Below are 23611 nucleotides of genomic sequence, written 5' to 3' on the forward strand. Positions count from 1 at the left end.
AGACTAGTAGCACCTCACAAATCTGCCCGACACCTTGAACTAGTCCTTTGCACGCTTCCATAACCCAAAGAGGAGAGTGAGACACTGACCAAAGAGGAGCATGTACTACTCTTTCTATGCAACCTACAGCGCCACCAGGTGGTGAAAACAGACATCAGCAAAGCAGCAGGACCAGGCAGGGCAGGACATCCGGCCGCACAATGAAGTCAGTGAAGCTGGCCAACATGAAGGGCTGATCTTTTACCTCTTAAAGTTTTTAAACCCTATAGTTAGTTCATCTGAGTCCCCCAGGGGTCTATATCAGGCCTCCTGTTTTCACTCTGCACTAAATATCTTCACCGCCTGTCCTAAATCCACCACCACCGCTATTAAGACTATTGTGTAACTGTTTGTTAACACTGTAGCCAGTAACCATATGTAAAAGTCAGATATTGCTATCAACAATACACACAAACAAAAAAACACAGGTCATTAATGAGCCTCTTAAAATCAAATGTATGCTGAATGTAACAAATAGACTTAAATTAAATAACAGACACATGACACAGACAGCAGTAAAGCTCACAAGTCGATTTTACATTCCAAACTCTTTATCTGAAATTAAATAACCTACAATGCATAGTTCATGAATCCTGGCCGAAACTTAAGATTTTAAAGCAAACATTCAAATTGAAATGTTTGCTTCTAGGGGTCCCTGGAACACAATATTTTGACGTGAAAAAGTTTGAGCACCACTGATATAGTAACACGAGGCTTTCAGAAAACTGTAAACATTTGTAGGATCGGCCTCAGGTCTTAATGGGTTAACACAACCAGACCACAAAATATCAGGACAACCACACATCCTGTACCCTCATCCTGAACAAAGTGCACTACAGGGCTGTGGTGCAACACGAAGTTGTACCACTCACTTCACACGGTGTGATTGTTTTTACCTCTGGACTGCCCACTCTTCTACACTCCTCTCTCTTTCCTTCTACACGTTGCACTCTCTTTGCTCCCTCTCTGGGACACCCCTACACACACACACGCGCACGCGCTAATGCAAGCATGCATGCATACACAGACACACACACACACACACACACACGCACGCGCCTGCACACACACGCACGCACACACACACACAGACAGACACCACACACCATATTCCAGGCCCAGGCTTCCTGTGTGTGAGTGCATGGCTCAGATTCAAAGCAAACATCAACTGAAAGGTTAACTCACGTTGTTCCTGCTGCCTTTGCCTTATTAAGATATTGGATGAGCTGTTGGCAGCTCACGGCCTCTACCATTTGGTTTGCTTTACTTCAAAGGTCACTTTGTAAGCGTCTCCCTCTGTCGAAGCTGGGAAGGACTGGGTGTGAGTTCTATATTGTTCGGACGGGAGAAACAATAGATAGAATATGTCTCATGGGTGGTAAAACGGTTGGCTGTGTTTTCTCAGAGTTCCATAGCGGTGCTAATGAAATCTCCCACCAGTGCATTGTTTCGCACGTATTGTGTGGATGTGGTATTCCTGGTGTGGGTGTATCAGCAATACTAAAGTGCAAGAAGACACTGTGCAAGATTACTTATAATGAGGCTAGCCTGGACAGTTCTCACTGAAATGCGATAAAATCCAGCATTCTTGTGTGGTGGGATGTCCCTTTTCAGTAGGCCCACCTCTTTACTTTAGTCTGTAGTACCGTTTTGACTGCTATGTGTCAAACGTGTATATCTATTCTACGTCCGAGCATAGACATGGTAACGCCCCGCCTGCCTCTGATTGGACTACCGACACTGCCGGAGGTGGATAGCTATATGCTGGATAGTCTGCCAAGAGGTTACTCCGTGGTGGTAAATAAATAAATAATACAAGTACGATATAATACAGAGAATGACAGCTTGGCACGCGCAACAGTAACTTTTATGTTTTGTACAAGAGGCAAACTAATATATTGTTTATGCCGTTTATTAAATGTGTACAGTGTAAACTTGAAACATTATTGTACTGTAAAAAGGTCTCTTTTCCCTTGATCTTTGATAGTATTAGTTTTCTATAATTAGATTAATACACGATAATCAACACTAACACTTACAATTACAATTATCATACATGGTAATCATCATACATCACATATATAAAAAGTAGTTATCATGAATCGTTTATAAGCTAAGAACGTAACAGTGGAGTATCTATGTCAACTATACATACTATACTTAGTATAGTATGTATAGTTGACATAGATACTCCACATACAAATACGTGTTCAATCAATCATTCAATCAAAGCAAACGGCATAAACAATATTAGTTTACCTCTTCTACAAAAAGAAAAGTTACAAGTTACTGTTGCGCGTGCCAAGCTGTCATTCTCTTGTACTTGTATTATTTCCCACCATGGAGTAACCTTGCGTCTCGGAGGACAGTCTGGTGAGACAATTGGGGAAAGACGGGCAGTGTCGGTAGGCCAATCAGAGGCAGGCGGGCGTTACCATGTCTATGCTCGGACGTAGAATAGATGTCAAACCAGCGAACCCATTGTGTTCCTGAAAAAAACATTAATATCAAACTAGAGGCTATCTGTAACATTATCTCTGTCTGTCTGTCTGTCTCTCTGTCTGTCTCTCTGGGTATGCAGGGTGGCCAAGGCCCTGAAGGTGGCGCTGTATGAGACTCCTACCGGTTGGAGGTACTTTGGGAACCTCATGGACTCTGGCCGCTGTTCTCTATGTGGAGAGGAGAGCTTCGGCACAGGTGTGAACAGACACACTCACACTACCATGCACACAGTCATACTAACTACACAGAGACACAACTTCCTCATGCACACCCACCCACAGAGACACAACGGGTTCCCAATATTCTCTTGTGCTGTCCGGATATACCCAGAATACAAACCTATTTTAGGTGTGCCCCGATAGAATCCAGTGGAGTTATAATAAAGCACCCTGACTGCAGCGTAGAGGCCTAATAGATTTTGAGGGCTATGACCCTTTCCGCATGTGTAAATGATCCCCATTCTTCTGCTATAAAAGGAGACAGGAGCTCCCTGAATCACTGTAACACACACACACACACACACACACACACACACACACACACACACACACACACACACACACACACTCAAGCAAGATTCATCATGTTTCATATCCCTTTCTGCCTCACTCTGTTGTGAATGATTCACCTAAAATGTTGTCTCAATCTACCGCACTATTGCTGTTTTTGACTACAGTCTGCCCTGCCCTCTCCCTGCTGTAGAGACGAGAGGACCAGGGGGGTTTACGTCTAGTCTATCCATGTAAGGCCATAAACTCAGAAGGAGCGCTGAGTTCTAAATCTCCAAGGCTGCACTCAACTTGTGCTAATGTATGTCCTCAGTCAAATGCACCCTCAGCTTAGACAGACATTCATTTAACAACAAATGGCAAATCTTGATAAATGTGTTTTCTAAGTGGATTTCCATCCTTCTTAACAGAGGAAGCCCAGACTACTGTGTAGCTGAAATGAAATGCCCTTTTGTTTTTAATGGACTGGAATAGAAACAAAAGTGAATGTTAAACAATATTTTTTTGCATTTTCTTTTTTTTTCATGATCTTGGAATTTTCCATGATACATTCTTACATTTTAATTAGCATATCAGTACTATAACTTTAGACATTCTGTCATCGTATTTTCTGTCCCCTGCCCATATCTCCTCAGTGCCTGCACTGCCTGGACTAATTGATTTGAATTTGCACACTCACATTGACCATTAGCTTATGTAGGGCACTGCGAAGCCCTTTTTCACTTTACCAAATTGTACACTGTTTATTAGCGTTTTTTGGAAAACTCTATGATCGCAGTTTTCACTGTGCCTGGCCACGTACGTGCACGTCTCCACATGTGCGCATGCATGGTTGGCCACGTACATATGCGTCCCCAGAGGAGTATAGTTCTGCATTAGCATTAGCAGCATGTTGGGAAGGGAGGGGCTGTGAGGATGGGATGAGTTTATACGGCTTCAAGTGTCTTCTTTCTTTCTTAACGATTTATTCCAACAATTACTTTTGGAATTAGTTGTGAAAAGTCAAAAACTGTATTTGGCAAGTTAGATATAGTGTGTGTGTGTGTGTGTGTGTGTGTGTGTGTGTGTGTGTGTGTGTGTGTGTGTGTGTGTGTGTGTGTGTGTGTGTGTGTGTGTGTGTGTGTGTGTGTGTGTGTGTGTGTGTGTGTGTGTGTGTGTGTGTGTGTGTGTGTGTGTGTGTGTGTGTGTGTGTGTGTGTGTGTGTGTGTGTGTGTGTGTGCAAAAGAGCGGTTGAGAGGAGGGCGTGATTTGAAGAGAATGAGAGAGATAGGGAGAGGGAGGGAGGGAGAAGTAAAGTGGGAGATTAAACATTGGCAACTGTCAATTTCCTAACAGCTGTATAGCGCTAGAGCTGGTCTGACTGGCATGTGCACCTGCTGTTTTCCATGTCTGTACAATTTAAAAGAATGTTCTATAATGTACAGCTGGGATGATATGATGCAGTAGGTTACTTGAATGTTAATGTGTATTCTCTCTCTCTTTCTCTCACTCTCTCTCTCTGCCTATACCAAGATAAGATGGTGGCTTGGGAGGGATGCTCACATTTGCTTATATGGTTTGAGTTTTTATCAAATTCCTCAGATGCAAAGAGAGAGAAAAAGAAGAAAACACAGATAGCCTATTCATTTCAAACCTATTGACAGGGATTCCTGTACGAGATAGCTTTACCACAAAGATAACACTGCAGCTGTCTTTGAGAACAGACTGATAACTCCCCCACTAAGAGATATTATGAACATAAACTGTATGCATGTGCGATTGTGCGTGCATATGTGCGTGTTGGTATTTATGGACGATGCGTCACCAAGCCTAAGTGTCCCCCCCCCCTTAACCTTTTACATCACTCCTGGTGTATGCGTTATTATTACTACTTAGGTCCAAATGAACCCAAGGGTCCATGTCCATTTGGGTCCATTCTTACAGTCACACTCACACTGGGGATTTCACTGTGTAGGATAGTTGCATAAGTGCAGGATTGTCATTTAGCATCCAGACAGAGTGGCCTTGGTGTGAGGGAGCGAGACCTCAGGAGAAGGGTACAGTATCCAATGTTTACTCCTAGGCCTCCATAAACACACTGGCAGCTGTTAGATGCTGCTTGGTGTTGAACTGATGGCAGATTATGTGTTATCTGTTCCACTAGTCAACTGCTAGACCACTGCCACAAATAACAACGCTGTGTTAGTTTTGGTTTGTTTTGGTTAGTTCCCTAATTTGAGTCTATAGCAAGCACTTCAAGTAAAACAAACCAGTATCCTGCTGGATACTTGGAGTTACATTTTATATGTGTTGGGTTTTTTTGTGATCCCCCCCCCACACACATGATCATCAGGTATTATGATTATACTAGGACAAAGATTTATTTATATTTTTTCAAAAGTGTTCAGAAAGTGGCCACACCCACCAGTTCAGTTTTCACCTTAGCACCTTAGCACCACCCACCTGAACTTAAGCCTCGCCCCCAGGTGTGTGTTGTATGATAATGGGGGGAGGGGTTAGAGTTATGATGTCACAGTTTTTTTTATTTTTAGCTTTCAGGAAGAAACAAAAAATACACCGGGAAGGCATATTTGAATATTCTAACCACACCTGGTGATCGATCTATTGTCCACATGTCCTTAGGCAAGACACTGAACCCTGCATTGCCTCCAGTGGTTGCCGCCATTGGTGTGTGAATGTGGGAAGTGAGAACGCTGGCATTGACTGTTCGCCGCTTCACCTCCCAATGTAGAATGAATGGACCATTGTGCTTTGAGTTAGCACCTAGTAGTGCATAGTGAAGTGCTATAAAAATGCAATCCATTATTATTATTAGTAATGTTAAACTCCATAGACACATACAAAACAGGAACTCCATCTTTAACTAACAAATTTAAAGAAAATGTAAATATATATAAATAAAAGTTCTCATTGAAGGCTCAGCCATATTATTGTAGTTCATGGAAAGTTAGAGGCGGCTATAAGGTTTCTGCATTATAGCAATGTTATGTTTCACATAATAGTTATGAAGTCATTCAGGTCACTGAAAGGTATGACAGAATATGACTCAATCCATGCACGTCAGTGTGAGAGGAATACAGCATCTCCTCTCTTCTCCTCTCTCCTGCAGGTTCGGACCACATCCGCGAGAAGGACGGTTTGTGGTCGGTGCTGGTGTGGCTTTCCATCATGGCTGCCAAGAAACAGGGGGTGGAGCAGATAGTCAAGGAGCACTGGGCCAAGCATGGACGCAACTATTTCTGCAGGTATACTATAATCCGGCGGTGTGTTTTCTCAACTCATCCAACTCATCCATCCATCTGTCCCTTGGTCCGCCTGTCCATCCACCCCTGTTCCTGGCTCTTTTGTCCTTGTTATGCAACCCCGTTTCTTGGATGAGTTCTCATGCTTGATGTGTTCTTATGTTTTACATCTCGTTATATCCACCAGCGAAGCCTTCAGTCTTTGAGAGGTTGACTTGGATGGCTCCCTTGCTGCACGAGGCTCTTGCCTCCCAAAAGTCTCCCTTGTGAACTCTAAATCGGTCCCCTAGGCCTCAGCCTTCTGTCCCCTCTCCTCCAACCCGGTTCTTATTTTAACCTCTCCCTTGTGAACGGCACAGAGGCGCTCGCAGCAACCACTGTTCCCACTGACAATTACTGGAACTTTCTGTATTCCCACTCCGACCTTCCTGTATCCATCACAGTCTTCCCACAGCACGCAAGAGGGAGAGGAGAGACAGGAGCCGTGGAGAGAAAACATGTTGGACAGGCCACTCAGACCCCAGACATATCCTCATATCAACCCAAATTGCACAGCTCTGGTGTCATTTTTAGGTGTTGATCTGTATGTCTGACTGAAACAACTTGACTGTGGGAGTCCGTACGGAAATGTTAGCAACTACAGAGGAATGTAAACTATCTCTAAAATAGAATTTCCATGTTGGTATGAAAGTGCGAGTGTGTGTAGGTATGTGTGTGTGGGTGTGGGGAGTGACTGAATGCCTATTGTTTACATCTTCTGCTAGATGCTGTGTGTGTGTGTGTGTGTGTGTGTGTGTGTGTGTGTGTGTGTGTGTGTGTGTGTGTGCGTGTGCGTGTGCGTGTGTGTGCGTGCGTGCGTGCGTGCTGTTTTTCTTCATCATTCTGCATATGACGTTATTGATAGCGTTAAAAGGAACAAAGCTGATGTTTGCTGTGCAGGTTTGACTACGACGGCCTGGACCCCCGGGTGGCCTTCTACCTGATGAGGGACCTGGAGGGAGTCATGTCTGACAAGGCCTTCACCAGTCAGAAGTTCGCCGTGGGGGACCACGTGTACACCGTGGAGCGTGCCGACAACTTTGAGTACATCGACCCCGTGGACGGAACCGTGGCTCGCAACCAGGTCAGTTGGGGCTATGAACCATAGACTGTAAAAAAATATGGACAAAGCGTTCCCCGGGTCTAACATGAACGTAAAATTAAGCCTGTCAGTCCTTGAATTGTAAATCGCCATCTTTCTAGATCCGTTTGGGCCCAGCTGGCCCATTGGCTGGCCCAGACAACGAGGCGGGACTCGTTCTTCTTAGTTGGTTTTTATTTTGACTCGAGTGGGTGGGGAATCCCGATCATAGACTGTAACGGTAGCCACGCCCCTCAGAACATACGCAACTTTATGGTCATTCTTTTAATAAATGGGACCATAATTTTCCAAAAAGAATATTATGACATTAGAAATGAGACTTTAAACTAGTGACTGGAAGCAGAAAGTATTCATGACCATGTTTATTAAGGTAATACAGTCTAGGTGAAGTTGGGCCCAAATACATGGACTTCTATGGGGCTATGGGTTTTTTTGGGCCTAATGACAGTGCCACAACAGGCCATTATATGAACTTTCAGGAAATCCCGATTTCCTTACGGCTTCACAAAATATCTGTCTGACTGCCGCCCCCCTGCTATGAACATAGGATATGACAGAGAGGGTTAGAACCAGGTCAGTTGGGGCTATGAACATAGGATATGACAGAGAGGGTTAGAACCAGGTCAGTTGGGGCTATGAACATATAGGATATGACAGAGAGGGCGGCGAGAGGACAGGAGGAGAGAGGGGAGAAAGGAGGAGCGCTGTGGACAAGGGAAGCCAAAGGAATGAAAATGGAGGCCATACAGTACGTTTACTTACATCTATGATCTCACCCACTGAAGTTAGGAGGAAATCACGTACTTGTATAGACTAGTGAGTGGGGCCACACTCTCTCACTCTCTCCTCTCTCTCTTTTACGCACACACATGCACGCACGCACGCACGCTCGCACACACACACACACACACACACACACACACACACACACTCACACACACACACACACTATACATACAATATTCCTCGAGCCAGACCACCCATTGAGTGTAAAAATACACCGATCAGTGGTTCCTTGTTTGGGCATGGAAATCCATCTCTCAGCTCAATCCATAAACACATGTATACTGTATACATAAACACGCACACACACACACACACACACACACACACACACACACACAGAGAGAGAGAGACTGACTAGCAAGCTCATAACCCCTCTCTCCATACATCCGTCCGTCCTTCCGTCCCTCTGAAGTTTACCCAGCTGACTCTCTGCTCTGTCCAGGAATGTGTGGAGACTCACCCCTGGCGTCGACACTTTTCATCCTCCAGCCCCGCCTAATACCTTATACACACAAGCAAACAAACAAAATGAGCAAACACACACACACACACACACATACACGGACGGACGGACGCGCCCATTGTGCATTTTGTCAGTATGCGCTTGTGCATGTGTTTGCAGGCATGGGTTCAACATTTGTGTACACATGTTGCGCGCACACACACACACACACACACACACACACACACACACACACACACACACACACACACACACACACACACACACACAGTATTATGCCTGGTAACAGCCCCAACCCCCATGTCCATTCTACACTGTCATGCTGATCTCACTCTGCAGGGTTACAGCAAGTTAGTTAGTCATTCACCCTAAAAATGTAACACTCTCCATGGTCTGTCCCCCTCCCTAAGTGCCGCCCCAGTGTGTGTGTGTGTGTGTGTGTGTGTGTGTGTGTGTGTGTGTGTGTGTGTGTGTGTGTGTGTGTGTGTGTGTGTGTGTGTGTGCGTGCGTGCGTGTGTTATTACAGTACACATTCCTCTCAGGACAGGCTTGTGTCAGCTGTCGTCTCTCTTATGTCTGTCTGTCTGTCTGTCTGTCTGTCTGTCTCCCTCTGACTACCTACCGCCACCGCTCCGCCGAGGCTGGAAGGGAGAGGAGGAATGGTGACAGTTGTCATACACACGCAACTGCACGCGCACGTGCACGCACACATAAATACAAATGGGGTTTTATAGAGCGATGGCTCGCCAGCTACTGAATTCAAACTGCGTAGATTGCATACTCCACCATGTTTCATTGATGTTATGTGCCTCTCTGCTGTATCTAATTATGTATACCCCCCCTCTCCATTTATCTAGCTATTTAGTGCTAAACTCATGCAGAGACACACACTGACACACACACACACACACACACACACACACACACGTGTGCACAAACACACATGGCTCATACCATATGTGGCTGGTATGTGCTCCTCTCTAGGCCTCTGAGCTGTGTGGAGGACAGTGTTTTTAACAGGCATTAGTCAGCTTCCTGATAACAGCCTCGCTATTGTTAGAGACGAGCAGACAGACGCACAGATAACCAGACAAATGGACGTCGGGCGGAGGGATGGCCATCTCTCATCACTGCTGTCAGTCACGTCCCTGACACAGGGACAGGCAGCCTGCCTTCACAGCCAAATTCAGATTAGGAGGAGGGGAGATGTGTCTGTCAAACCTTCCCTTTCAAACTAAGGTCTCTGATTGATAAAGGTAAACAGTTCATGACATGAGGTAATCGGTATGTGAACGGTATTCTGGATCAACGTTCTCTCTTGGTTTGAACAGAAGTTGTGTCTCAGATATGATCTGTTTTGAAATAATTTTGGGTTGTATTCAGAGACACCGCAAATGGTGCGGAGGGGAGAAGAGACATTTGACACACTCCTTCTTAACAGACCTTAAAACAAGGATGACATGACAATGCGGTCATACACACCAGCTGGTCAAATACCCAGAGGCAGTTGCTGAATGAACTTGTTGTCACCACCACCCAGTTCCTTGTTTCAAGCCTGAGATGATGGATTGAATGTTCAAGGTTGTGCTTTTTTGTGTACAGGTGCATAAGAGCAAAATGTGTTTTTGTTTGGTTTAATTTAGACAATGCAGCAGCATAGGTAATAATTATAATAAGAAAACGGTAAAAAATTAAAGAAAGGAAGAGAGTACAAAGAAGAGCAACAATACCAAAGGAAAACCACAAGAATCCGTGTACAATAGGGATATAGTTTTCCCAAGTATGACGTGAGACCTTTGTGTTTGTATGTGTGTGTGTGTGTGTGTGTGTGTGTGTGTGTGTGTGTGTGTGTGTGTGTGTGTGTGTGTGTGTGTGTGTGTGAGAGAGATTCCTCGTCCATGAAGTTACGTAATTTAAACATACAACTTCATGGATGCTTCTTTTTCATTTTTCAGACATACATTTTCATTCAGGCTACAGAAATAATATGAAATATATACGTAATATGAAAGTGTATTTTTGACTCCATCTCATCATGCTCATACTGCATTATCACTAGCACCACCAAGCCTGTACCCCCTCCAAAAGCTACAAAGGACCTGTTGAAGTGTTCAACACGCTCCTTGACATCATCAGGCATGGGTCCATGTGTTGGAACGACGAGCGATAGAAATACAAATGAAAATAGTTTAGATTCTAGAAAATAAATTCTAGCGTTAAAAGGAACTGGGAACTGGCTGGTGACAAGACGAGAATCAATTTCTCTTATACAGGCAGGAATTGTGTGAATAGAGAAGGGGAGTGGAAACATGATTGATGGACACTTCAATGCACCATTGGAGTGCTGAAAAAAGGAGAAAGATAACTCCCCGCTAAGAGATGTTTTTGTATAGCTTTTGTAGCTCGTCACGAGGTGACAAATGTTCGGCGTCAGTTTGTATTATTATTATGTTGCTTGGTTTCATTGAAAATGGCCTGTAGCTTTGTTGCTGCTAGTGTGAACTAAGATGAAGGTTTATAAGACCATCCATCAGTCCACTGGTTGTCAACGTGTGGTCTGGCGTCTGTTAGTTAAGGGGGTTCCAGGGTGTCTCCATCAAAATGGATTGATATAGTTAGGAACAAAATGGAATTAGAATCTTTATTTCATTTGTCACAGTTTTACAGGTAAAAAAGTGGCTGAAATTCGTTTTTCTGCGTAGTTCCCAAAAAGAGAGGAGGGGGAAGGTTAAGGAGATCAAGGCAGGAAAATAAATATAGTTTGAGCGCTTTTACAGGTAAAGTGTTTTCTTCTGTGTGGGTCTTAGATACAGTACAAGCTTTTTCTACAAACGGTACAACCAAAGGGCCTCTTAGTTTATTTACAGGCTTTTGCTACAAACTGTACTGCCGAACGGTCTCTTAGCTATTTCCACAAAAAACATATTTAGTATTTACACATAGTGACATAATACCTGAGATAAGACATATAAAGGTGCCTGAGCATAGCAGCTGCTGAGTACATTAGTCAAGGTGCTAGGACATGGATTAAGGTGCAAATATGTGCGTGTCAGCTGCATAGCGAGCTGAAAAAAGTACCTTGTCCCTGGAATAATTGACCGTAGGTTCAGGAAGATAAAAAAATGGTTTAAGGTCAGCCTAATGACATTGCCTGTCATCAGACCGCTAGCAAGACTGATGCCTTGCTCAGCGTTCTGATGACAGACTCATGCCATGTTTCAGCAATCTGACAGCTGTCGGGTGCAAACTGTTCCTTAGACTGGTGGTGCTGCTCTTGATACTGCGATAGGCTTCTTTGCCCTTCTGCTGGAGTTGTGAGGAGTTGGACTCTTGCAGGTCTGTAACTCTCAGAGTTAAATTAACACTGACGATGTTACAGTCTAGATTTTGTCCCAGAGATATTAAAAAAAAAAAAAAATCATGCCAAATGAGCGTCCGTTGCCTAATGCATATGCATATCAAACTGATTAAAAAGGTTGAGAATAACCGAATAAGTCAACCAGCTTTATCTCTGGCAGCTAACCACAGCTGAGAACCCAACATCAATTTTTTTTATTTGAGTGTGTGATATGAGTCAACAATCAGTCTGTCTTGAGAGACTACAGTTGTGGTAAGTTAGTAACTAACCCAAAACATCTAGCTCATATAGGTTATGAGACATGCTAAATGGAGGGTGTTGACATGGTTGAAAATGCCTTTTTTCACATCTGGGCCAGTGCCCAGAAATGCACACCATTGACATTATGCAAGGTTTGCTGAAAACTTCTAGTGTGAGTTTAAGGTAGCCACCATGCATTTCAAGTAAAGTACTGAATAATACAGAGTTCATGATCACTGGTATGTTTAACCAAGACTTCACTAGGTCACAATTCACTGTGATCAACAACAGGGTCTGTGAAACATACAGTGACAGTGCCATCTAGTGGATTTGTGTAGTTCCTGTATTTGTTACTTATTTATAAATCACAATCTCATTCTTCTTTTGACTGTGTCTGTATGTTGTTTAAAATGGCATCAATAGTCTTCATTAATCATACTATTGTACTTTATTCTATAGATGTTTTTAGGTAAAGATTCTTTCTTGTGTACTTCTAGGGTCTAAGGATCGTGTTCACAGAAGCATCCCGTCTGGTGTTTCGGCTCAGTGGGAGTGGAGGAGGTGCTGGGGCCACTATTCGCATCTATGCCGAGAGCTTCGAGAGAGACCCTGAGAGACAAAACAGAGAGACACAGGTAGGTGTGTGCATGTGCCCTGGTGAGACACTGTGGTTGCGATCTACAGTGCATATTGTCGCTGTAGCTTGTATGTCCAAAACTATTGCTTTTCAGGAAAAGGAAAAAAATAACCAATTCCAATGTATAGAATGTAGTTATTATTTAGTCACAAAAACTCTTGTTAATACTGTTTAATATTTATAAAACTCACAGACAGACAACCCAACATCCCTAACTTAAAAAAGAGAAGAAAATAGCAGACCAGATCACTATTCTGCTTTCCTACTACATCCTACTACTGTCCAAAAATATTATGCTCCTAGTACTATCCTACTATAATTCTAGGAAACCTGTCTATCTTTCTATCTGTTCCCATCAGTTTTTCTTCTAAGTTGGTTGAAAAATACGGTAGATCATCTGAAATTGCTCATGGGCGTTGGCCATTGGGCATATGCAGGGAGTGATGAAGCCGATTCTTCACTTTTCCCAAACATAAGCTGTTAGCATTTCTGTGAACTCTGCTGTGGGTGGACATGGGTGGAATGACTCATGGGAGCAGTCAGTGTCAGGGTTAATTGATTGGCAGGTGTTTCCAATTGTCAAATAACTGTTTATAGTAACATTTGTGTATCTGGGCTCAGAGCTATACAAGTGTGCACACATAACATTAGAGAGAACGCCAGCAGAGAGAGAAAGAACTGCCTCAATGCCATGGTGCAAAGTTACAAGCAACTTTGATTTAAAATACATAACAAGCAGCGCACGCACACAGCAAGGCTGGGCTGTAGCCTGCAATATATAGACTTGGTGCACCAATATCTACACTATGTGTTTGTGGTAAATATTAAAACATAGAAGCTGTAGTGTCGGCCCGATAAGCGTCTGGAAATGAGCACAGAGTCAGGATGTAAAAAGCAGCCACACCGTGGTTTATTCCAAAAAGAAGGTGGACAGCATGGAAAATGGCAGCACGCAGGCAGCAAACAAATATAGGGCATGCTGGTGTGCAGCTCCACCATGCCCTCTCACTGAATCCAACACTGAGTTGGTGTGTGCTTCCTGGCAGCCTTTTATAGTCAGCTGAACCAATCAGTGCAGACTGTACCATTTCACCTGGTTAAACATGCAACACTTTCCTGAACCCCACATAACCCACCTCACATGAACCTATAAATCTATATCCCTACACCGGTAAGTACATATCAATGATGCCCAGGGCCACTATTGCAAGATAACCCACATGTCACATTATCATTAGCAGCTCCAATGCATCACTCAGACTGGCTATTCCACTGTGGTCCAGTCCAGACCAATACATGGTGCTCTGGTAGCCTGGGACTCTTTTCCCTGAACACACTGGAACAGACAGAACAGAAGCAGTCAGTATTCAAGTACCCATAACACAGTCTCGTATTACATAATTGTATTTTCATGTTCATCATACTTTCAATAAACCAGTTCAACTCATGATTCTTCCTTTGTGTGCAAATATACCTACTTAAATGTGCCCAATATCAGTAACGGAGGACCACTTCGTTACAGAAGCTTTAATTACAAAAGGCTATCAGCAGGACTCAGCATAGTGCACACTTCACACTACAGTGACATAACAACCAACTAGCAGACAGGGGCTGTTTGAGTGGTGCAGCCACTCCAAGAAACAGCAATGTGTGTCCTTTTATATGTATGTATGTATGTATGTATGTATGTATGTATGTATGTATGTATGTATGTATGTATGTATGTATGTACAGTGGTGAGCAGTTGAGACTGGCAGTGATACCACTTGAGTGCCTCTGTGGCACCACACCCCCTTTAGTGGTACCACAATGCACACTTAATTTAAAGGTATCAATGGGTGTAATGTGGCAAATCAGCCACAGTGTGGCACATGTGAGTCCATGCTTTTTTACTAGATTCATTGGTGAATGCATTTCAATGTGATTTTTACTTTTATTTTTATGTTTTATAAACATAGAAAATAAAGCCGAATCCTTAGGATGAATTCAAAGCAATTTTTAAATTGACGTGTATGTATGTAATGTATGTATGTATGTACAAAGTGGCGCTGTTGAGCTTCACACTGTGCACAGCTGCATGATGAGAGGCTGAGTTTTTAGCAGCCATTACGTGATTTTGGGTGAGACAGTAGGCCTACAGTACAGTACAGTGACAGTACAGTACAGTAGAGAGACACCCTGGGATCCCCCACACGATAACTGTCATTCTCAACCGTTTCGGACGCGGGGCGGCTCGCCGGAACCGGGGCGCGGGGGCGGCACCCTGGGTGCGTTCCAGTGGGTCTGGAAGTTCCGGGGACCCCCGGAATGGCCGTTGTAGTGGGCGTTGTAGTGGGCGCTGTAGTGCCATTTGTGGCCCCAAGAATCAGAATTATTGTCACATCACTGTTTACAAGCTTTTGCTACAAACGGTACAACCAAAAGTTATCTAAGCTTATGTACAAGCTTTGCTACAAACTGTACAATCAAAGCTTTTTCCACACAAAAAAGCACAGCAGCCGCTGTATACTGTGCATTATACACATTATTCAAGGTGCTAGGACATGGATTAAGGTGTGTGTCAGCCACATAGAGGACTGACATTGACATTGGTATGATCCGCATGTGGAAGGAAGAAAGAGTCAAGTACCATGTCCATGGTATAGCCTACTGTAGTCAACTGGTGGTCCAAGGAAGAGCTAAAGCTAAAGTCTCAAGTGTGCACATTGTTTGGGTGCGCACATCCCTGAGTATATGGACTATTGCTGAAATGATTAGCCGTTTACATTAAGGGTCCATTTGTACACTCTGGAACACATTTGTTATCTATAGCCTATTGTTATGGTCCAGGGTGCTATGGTCCACTATGTAACAGCATGTTTAGTTTGTTCACCAATGGAATTTCACCCACTTATTTTATACCTGTAAACCTGTGATGTGACAATAAAGCTGATTGTAAGATACAGTATGACTTGAAGTGAAGTGCTGGATGACTTGCTCCGGTAGTTGAACTAACAGTGTAATTCTGTAGTTGTTTAGACTGTGCCATATATTGTTCTCTAAATTGCGTGTGTTATACTGTATTGATCCTTTCTATGGTTGGACACAAGTATTATCTTTATCATTTTCAATACATCTCCGTGGGTGTCACTTTATGTTGTTTTTCACAGATTCCCACAGCTGTTAAAACAGTTCATACGAAATTATGTCAAATAATTCTTACTTTATTCTCTGTTAATATTGAAGCTTTCTGAAACCCTACTATTCACCTAACTGTTTCATTCGTGATGTCCATGTCTGTTATCTTACTGAACCCAAACCTTGACCAATCTATCATCAATTGATCATAAATTGCATTCGTAATCTCTCCAGTCTGTACATCAATGAATGATTAGACAACATAGTGACGTTAATAGACTTATTAGACTTCGGCGTCCTTTGTGGCGCAGGGTAAAGTTCCTGTACACCACTGTGGAGACAGGGGTTTGATTCCTCTGCAGTGCCAGGCTGTGTCCGCGGGAGTGTAGCTGTCTGTCTGTCTGTCTGTTGCATCACCTGACAATAAAAACGGCTGGGTCATTTATATTGCTCACTGCCTGACAAGGAATGACAGTAAAAGATGATACGCACTATAAGCAAACTCAGCACTGAATGTCAATATAAGTGTTGTTGTTATGAATGTTGTTGAAGCAGTGCAGTCGATAAATAATAAACACTGTAAGCAGAGTTCTGTGTGGGACAAGACAAACATTTAGCTTTTATTTTTAATATGCTTTTGCAACACCAAGTCCAGATGATGGACTAAGCACTAAGCATGGTCTGTTTCCTAATGGCCAATTTCTTTTTTTTACAGATTAGTGAAGTAGGTAAGAGTTTTTGGTATACTGTACTGATATCATGAATGAATAGTTGGTTTAGTAGTGCACTCTTATGTACCTGTACACAAGATGTAACAATAAAGTGCAACCTTGATGTTGATAAAGCGGACAAATGTTTGGATGAGTGAGTTTCCAATTGACGTTGACCTTGTTTTGATCAGGCGTGGAGTAATACACTGACACGAAACAAGACAGGAATGCCCAAAAACGTCACATCCAGTTTTTTAACAAGACAGGAACGCCCAGAAACTTCACATCCGGTTTTTTACCCTGGGCAGAATTTTCTATGGCTGCCAATGCAACTTTTTCCAATCCTTAATCACATACGGACAAACATCTATGCCGATAATATCTAACTTGCGGAGGTAACGTGCCTTGTCCACGGGCAACAGATCTTTCAACGTATGGCATTGCAAATACGTTTGATAATCGCTACTCTGCGCAATATTGTTTTGGAAATGCCGCAAATTGCATTGCAGTGAACGAGAGCAAATCACAACTTACCATGGGGGGTGGGCGGAGCCGCGGAGTCGCAGCTGACGCCCCTCCTTCCGATGACGCGTTTTCGTGTCAGTGTATACAAGTCTACTCTCATTTGTTTATGTTCTTATTGTGTACAATGGACATGCTCAGTCTCTCATGATGATGTGCATAGTACTACTGTGTACTGCATGCTTACTTTGCTTGGCATCTCATTAGGCCTTTAGGTGGAAATTTGTACACACAAAAAAAAATGTTTTGTGACAATAATTTAGTTGGACAATAAAGTATATAGGGCTTAAGTGGTTAAATGTGTTTGGAGTTTGAGCCCATCAAGCCTCATTATTCAAGTGTAAAACTGTCATTGTCAACATTTTTATGATGTGGCTCTGAAAGAGGTTAGCTGTCTATTAGAGACACACACATGGACGGACAGGATGCAAAACATAGTCTCTGTCACACCTTCGGCCTGGCGGAGACCAAAAATAACTATAAAAGTTATTTTGCAGCCATTTTTTAAGAGCTGTTTTAAAAGTGCTTAGAGTGGCACTTGTTTCCTTAGTCAAATCATTCCATTGCACTGCTGCACTGTACATTTCTTACTACCTATGACGTTATCACCCACCATTTTTAAGTAGTCAAACAAATACTTTGGAACCATTTTTGTTACTATTTTGATTATCTTCTCCATTATTTCCTTCTTTTGTTCTCTCCTTTTGTTGTTGTCGTCTGTTATATTTTAACAAGCTTACTATGAGCTTTATCACACCATGGGGTGAGTGGGAGGCTGGTTGAGGGATGAAAACTGCATAGTTGTCCTGTAAATGTATTGCAAAGTGTGAATTTTCTGACTTCTGCATCCTTAATGACACATGAATAATTCATAAATTTACTGCTGTAGAACAGTTGTCGTTCCACCTACAGAGATAGACCTTCATGTATTATTTGTGTTTCTTAATGCAGGTAGTGCTGGGACCCCTCATTGCTATCGCTCTGAAGATCTCAGGCATCCATGAGAGGACAGGCCGCCGTGGCCCCAACGTCATCACCTAAGAAAACAGCTAACTATAAATTATGCAAACATGCTGGCACAAATACATACATGCATTCACCCAGTTACACACATGCACACACACACACACACACACACACACACACACACACACACACACACACACACACACACACACACACACACGTGCACAATGAATGCATTGCACACATACACAAACAACACCCACAACAATCAATTTACCTGTAATGCTCTGCCATATTTTACTTCTTCTCACATTTCTGCCTTTCCTAATTTCCTGAAATACTGCAAACGGTATTGTCTCTACTGTTATATCCAAAGAAGCAAGCGTTGAAACTAAAAATGAAATGAATGAATGTAAAATATGGTGATTTGCATATACTTTTGCTATGAATCAATTATGCCAAAATGTTTTGTGAACTTAGCAAATATCTATGAACATGCCTTTTATTTTTGTGCCTTATTTTTTTTAGCCATTGTCTGAAGGAATGTATGGAGTCATCCACTAGTTTTTTATATTCAGTTCATGCAGCGTTCACCTTTCACTCATAAACCACAATGCTTTTCCTTCATTTCATACAGTATTCAAACCCTGACATTGCCTCTCAACTATCATAAAAAAATAATTTTAAACAGTAAAGTAAAGATTGTGTATAATTATCTTAGACTGTTATGGGTTAAGCCTTAAGACGTCGCACTTGCCTGTATTTTACGACACAGTAAAACCCTGAGTGTTAAACCACACCAGTTGTAATTCCTTGGGACTAAACCGTTTTAAGGTCAACCACACCAATGCAACTCCTGGCAACTCATTGAGTTGCATTGGTGTGGTTGACCTTAAAACGGTTTCGTCCCAAGGAGTTTCAACTGGTGTGGTTTGGGCTTTAGAGTTACATTTTGAATTTAACTCTTAGAATGGAACTCTTGGAGTTAAATTAACCCTTACAAATCCAAGGGTCCATTTTCACACTGTAGTAGTGTGTGTACTACTAATGAAAATGTGACGTCCACATTACCTGATCAATAAGCCACAGGCTACACTTCTGGAATGGTGAAGAAAACTCAACTTCAAGAGGGGAAATACCACATAGACCTTTTGTTTTCTTATTCTGTTTGTGGGCAAGCAATATAACAATATTTAAATTGTTTCTTTTTTAATCCAAATAAAAACCTTTGCGTGTAATCCTCTCTCAGACTTTAGTGACTCTACGGTCTAATTTAACCACTTTAACTCTAGCGTCCCAATGCAGAAAAGTTAGTAAGTAAGCTCAGACTTATAGTCTGGTGAGACGTAGAGCAAACCACAGAGGCAATCCCCCAAGACACAAGGTAGAGAGAGCCTCCTGTTGGCTCTGGCATATATCAGAGAAAGGACAATAGCTGGAAGCCTGGATGAGAGGGGCAGTGATTTGGCCAATCACAGCTGCTGACCCCGCAGGGTCGAAATACTGAAGGTTAGGGACCACCTGATGCCAAGCCAAGGGTCATACCAAAGTCTCATACCCAGTCTCAGGGCGGAGACTAACCACAAGGCTGGTTAGAATAGGGACATACTGTATGTCATAATAGTTGACATATAAAATTATTAATTAATTATGTCATAATAGGTGAACATCCAGACAAAATAGCAGATTTAGTATTTAGTGGATCATAACATTGCGTGTGTAGAAGGGAAAAAAGGCCTGGGTCAAGGATAGACCTCTAGACTGGTTAATGGAGTAGTATATTTGGGTTTTAAGTGGTAAAGTGCAACTCTATGACAGACTCAGTGAAGAGATTCAATGCAACATTTGTTTATGGACAAAAGATTATCAGCCTTTGATCTGCTGTGCACAGCACCTGCTTGTGATCTAAGTGTGACCGTAAGTGTTAAAGTTGTTTGTGTGGAGATAAGAGACAGAGTTGATCTTTATGCAGCGTCACTCACTGAGACACAGAGAACAGGAACTCGTAAACTCTCTGATTGCAGTCATTAAGCGCTGACAGTTTGCCAGGATATCCGTAAGGATATGATCATTTAGTCAGACAGACGAGATGTTTAAGCTATTACAGGTTATTGGCCCACTCATCTAGTTCATGCTGACGGGTGTGTATGAACCCTGAAGTTGAATGAGATTGTGTCCATTCAATGATTGCCATCGAATTTGTACTAGTCTTGTACTATGGAGCTTATATACTGAAAATTCCAAACGTGTGTCTTGGCATAATGATGTTTCATAGACAACCTTGCAACAGGAATGACATAGTTTATTGCACACAATGGTATTAGATACTCTGTGTTGTCCAAACATAATTTGGATATAGACTACAGTGCAGGTCAAGTAAAACTGACAATGCTTTTTTTCAATCCAAGCATTCATAGGATTCATTGATCTAAGACAACATTGCTGTCTTGCATACATTTAAAACCATTTCAGCTGAGGAACCCAATGACAATACAACATCCCTTCAGACTGACAGTGTTTTGAGAACAAAAGTCATGTCAGAAGACAGTTCTGGGCCCATTGACAGTGCAATACAGTAGGTTAAGATGCTCTCGCTGTCTCTTCTGGTCATGGCCCGAGTTCCATCAGAGCTCCAATGTGTTTTATCCTCTGTTTCAATACAGAACGAATACCAAGTAACACAGTGAGTTATCAAGTCAACTGAATACAGTGTTTCTAGGTTCCGTAACTGGCCACTGGTTCATAGCACAGACGTGAGGTCAACGTTCCTGTTGGCCATCATTTGTCCATGGCATCCATGGCACCTCATGTTTGGAACTTTCTAGAAGTCCTAGTCAGTTATTGAGGAAGTCATATCTACGTAGGCTCCGATCCGATCCGCTCCAATCCAACCCTCCCTAATCTGTCCAAACAGAAACTACTTCCTTCAATGTCTGGGTGAGTTGTCATATACTTGTGATCCTCGCCCGAAAAATGTGTTATTTTCGGCAAGCGACCCATATCGTACAATGAAATATTCATTAGGCTACGGCTTCCCACTGCTCCTCTGCACCTGCAGCCAGGCGTCCCTGGAGGCTAGTCTGTGTCTGTACGTAAGGAGGAGGCTGCTCCCAGCTCCACGCGCAGTCAGGGATCTCACAGTCATGCTGCGTGTACAGAGGAGGGGCTGGGCCCATCGTCAGGCTTTCCTCATCGACCACCACCACGGAGTCAGTAGCTGTGTCATCGTGGCTCCTCTGGGACTCTTCATAAGATGGAGGGAATGAGCTAGGTCTGGAAACAGGGGAACGATAATGTATTGTAATTGCTGTCGAGCATGAACATCGTACAGTGCAACTGCCTCGGTGTAAAACTTGTACATCTGTGGTGGATAGGCATGCAATATTTTCACCTGCCTTTCTTTTGAAAGAAATAGCAAGGAATTGAACTGAACTGAATTCTTTCATTGTCATTGCAGGTGCCATGAAATTAGGCTACTATTTGCAACCATGCCAATGCACACAAAACAATTACATACGAATAATATTATAGGCTTATGATGCATGCCTAGGCTCAACCTCAACCTTGATCTAACCCTTCACTTATATTTCGGTTTACTTTTATATATTTACTTTTTTATATATACTGTATCTTATCTCATTCATACATTCATTTCACTTGTTGTATAGAATGTGTATGAGAACCATGCATCAAGTCAAATTCTTTGTAGCCCATTCTTGAATTGTGATGGCCATCAGCCAGCCTTACCTGTCGACGGTGTAGATGTGGACCTGTTGGTGGTGTGGAGCGGTGCAGCCTCTGCCTCCCCTCTGGTTCATCTTGATCTTCATGCCGTGGCAGACGGCCCAGGACACTCCAGTGAGCATGGCCAGAAAACCGCAGGCGATCAAGACATAGGCCAGGATGACCCTTATGGCGTAGTGGTATTGGTTGATCTGCAAGGACATCAGGTATGCCCCCGCGCAGCTCAGGAGAAACCCCACCACTGGCAACACAGCACAGGCCATGGAGACCAGCTGCTTTCTCACATTCATCATCATCATCAATGCTTTTTGGAGTCTCCGACTCCTTTTGTTCTTTTTCCTCCGCTTCCCCCCCCCCCTCCTCTTCTGTGGGTATCTCTGTGTCTTCACTCTTTCTTGGGTCAGATACAACGTTTGCTAACTTTGAAAAACTCACTTTGAAGTTTGAAGATATATAGGCTACAGTAGGTAGGAATATGCATGAGGTTGCTGGAAGCGCTTTGTTGTGCTGATCTCTAGCTGTGCCTAGAATTCAAATGCTGATCAACACAGAATGAAAACTAAACGGTAGAAAGGATCAGCTGCAAATGGGAGCATGTGAGCGGGTGCTTTATGCCATGCAGCACACTGACGGGGGAGGAGTATTCATGCTCCCGCCTGCTTGGTTGTCTATTAACCCATTCAACCCCTACTATTTTGGCGCGTTTATTATGCTCTCTCTCTCTGAGTTTGCAGTGAGTGAGCCATTCCCTTCTCGTGTGTGTGTGTGTGTGTGTGTGTGTGTGTGTTTGTGTTTTTGTGTGTGTGCGTGCGTGCGCACAGAATTGTACAGTAATAAAGTTAGCAAGAATTCCATGAATGAGAGATCTCTAACTAATACTTTTAGTAGTGAGGACGGAGAATTGAGGATTGGAACGAAATTGGAATGGAAATTGGCGCTGTGATTGGACATTGTGATTGGTTAGAAGGTGTGCCATTCTGCACTGTCATTGGCTGAGCATAACGATATAAGTGGCAGATAGAGGGGGGGAGAGAGACAGAAGAAAGAGGTAGGGATTGGGTATGTCATATCCCCGAACTGGTATATATAATTGGAGAGAGTGAGTGAGTGAGTGGGTGAGTGAGTGAGTGAGTGCGTGAGTGAGTGCGTGCGTGTGCGATTTATGATGTATATATTACACACACACACACACACACACACACACACACACACACACACACACACACACACACACACACACATACACACACACACACACACACACACACACACACACACACACACACAGTACAGTATGTATGTACTATCGTGCTAACAAATGCTTTATCACTTATATTTTATACACATTGTGCATTTAGAGTGCATTCATTTCCTGGTTTTGTGGTTGCACCTCACTCTTGAATATTGTTCAATTTCCCCGCCAGTCAGAAACAGAGACTGTAAAGGGGATCAGAAATTCATAAATCAAGATGAGCTGCTCCTTGTGTGTCTCTACCTCCTCACACCCTCGGCCTCACCTCTATCTGTGAATGCAACACAACCATTTCACTCAGTGCTTGTATTGGCACAAGCACTGAGTGAAATGGTTTTATGAACCCTTTTAGTCTTATCAGAGTCCTGTTAATCTTCTGGACT

At 43.0% G+C, this 23611-nt stretch overlaps 2 protein-coding genes across 2 annotated transcripts in view; one reads left to right on the top strand and one right to left on the bottom strand.

Moving 5' to 3' along the window:
- The window catches only part of pgm5 (phosphoglucomutase 5), a 31639-nt gene extending 13178 nt beyond the window's left edge, over window positions 1–18461 (top strand). Inside the window, exons 7-11 of the mRNA XM_080766009.1 lie at window positions 2621–2736; window positions 6160–6295; window positions 7232–7415; window positions 12778–12915; window positions 18218–18461. Of these exons, the coding sequence (XP_080622135.1) occupies window positions 2621–2736; window positions 6160–6295; window positions 7232–7415; window positions 12778–12915; window positions 18218–18307 (664 nt within the window). The 3' untranslated portion in view covers window positions 18308–18461. The remainder of the gene's footprint in view (window positions 1–2620; window positions 2737–6159; window positions 6296–7231; window positions 7416–12777; window positions 12916–18217) is intronic.
- Window positions 18462–21252: 2791 nt separating this feature from the next.
- On the bottom strand, window positions 21253–22266 carry LOC308316936 (transmembrane protein 252-like; the record flags this gene model as incomplete). Its single annotated transcript, XM_080765728.1, has 2 exons — window positions 21253–21505; window positions 21980–22266. 2 exons carry the CDS (start codon window positions 22264–22266, stop codon window positions 21253–21255), a joined length of 540 nt encoding a protein of 179 aa, XP_080621854.1.
- Between the last annotated feature and the right edge of the window lie 1345 nt (window positions 22267–23611).

The sequence above is a fragment of the Protomyctophum bolini genome (assembly GCF_963924005.1).
Source record: "Protomyctophum bolini genome assembly, chromosome: 6".
Taxonomy (NCBI): Eukaryota; Metazoa; Chordata; class Actinopteri; order Myctophiformes; family Myctophidae; genus Protomyctophum; species Protomyctophum bolini.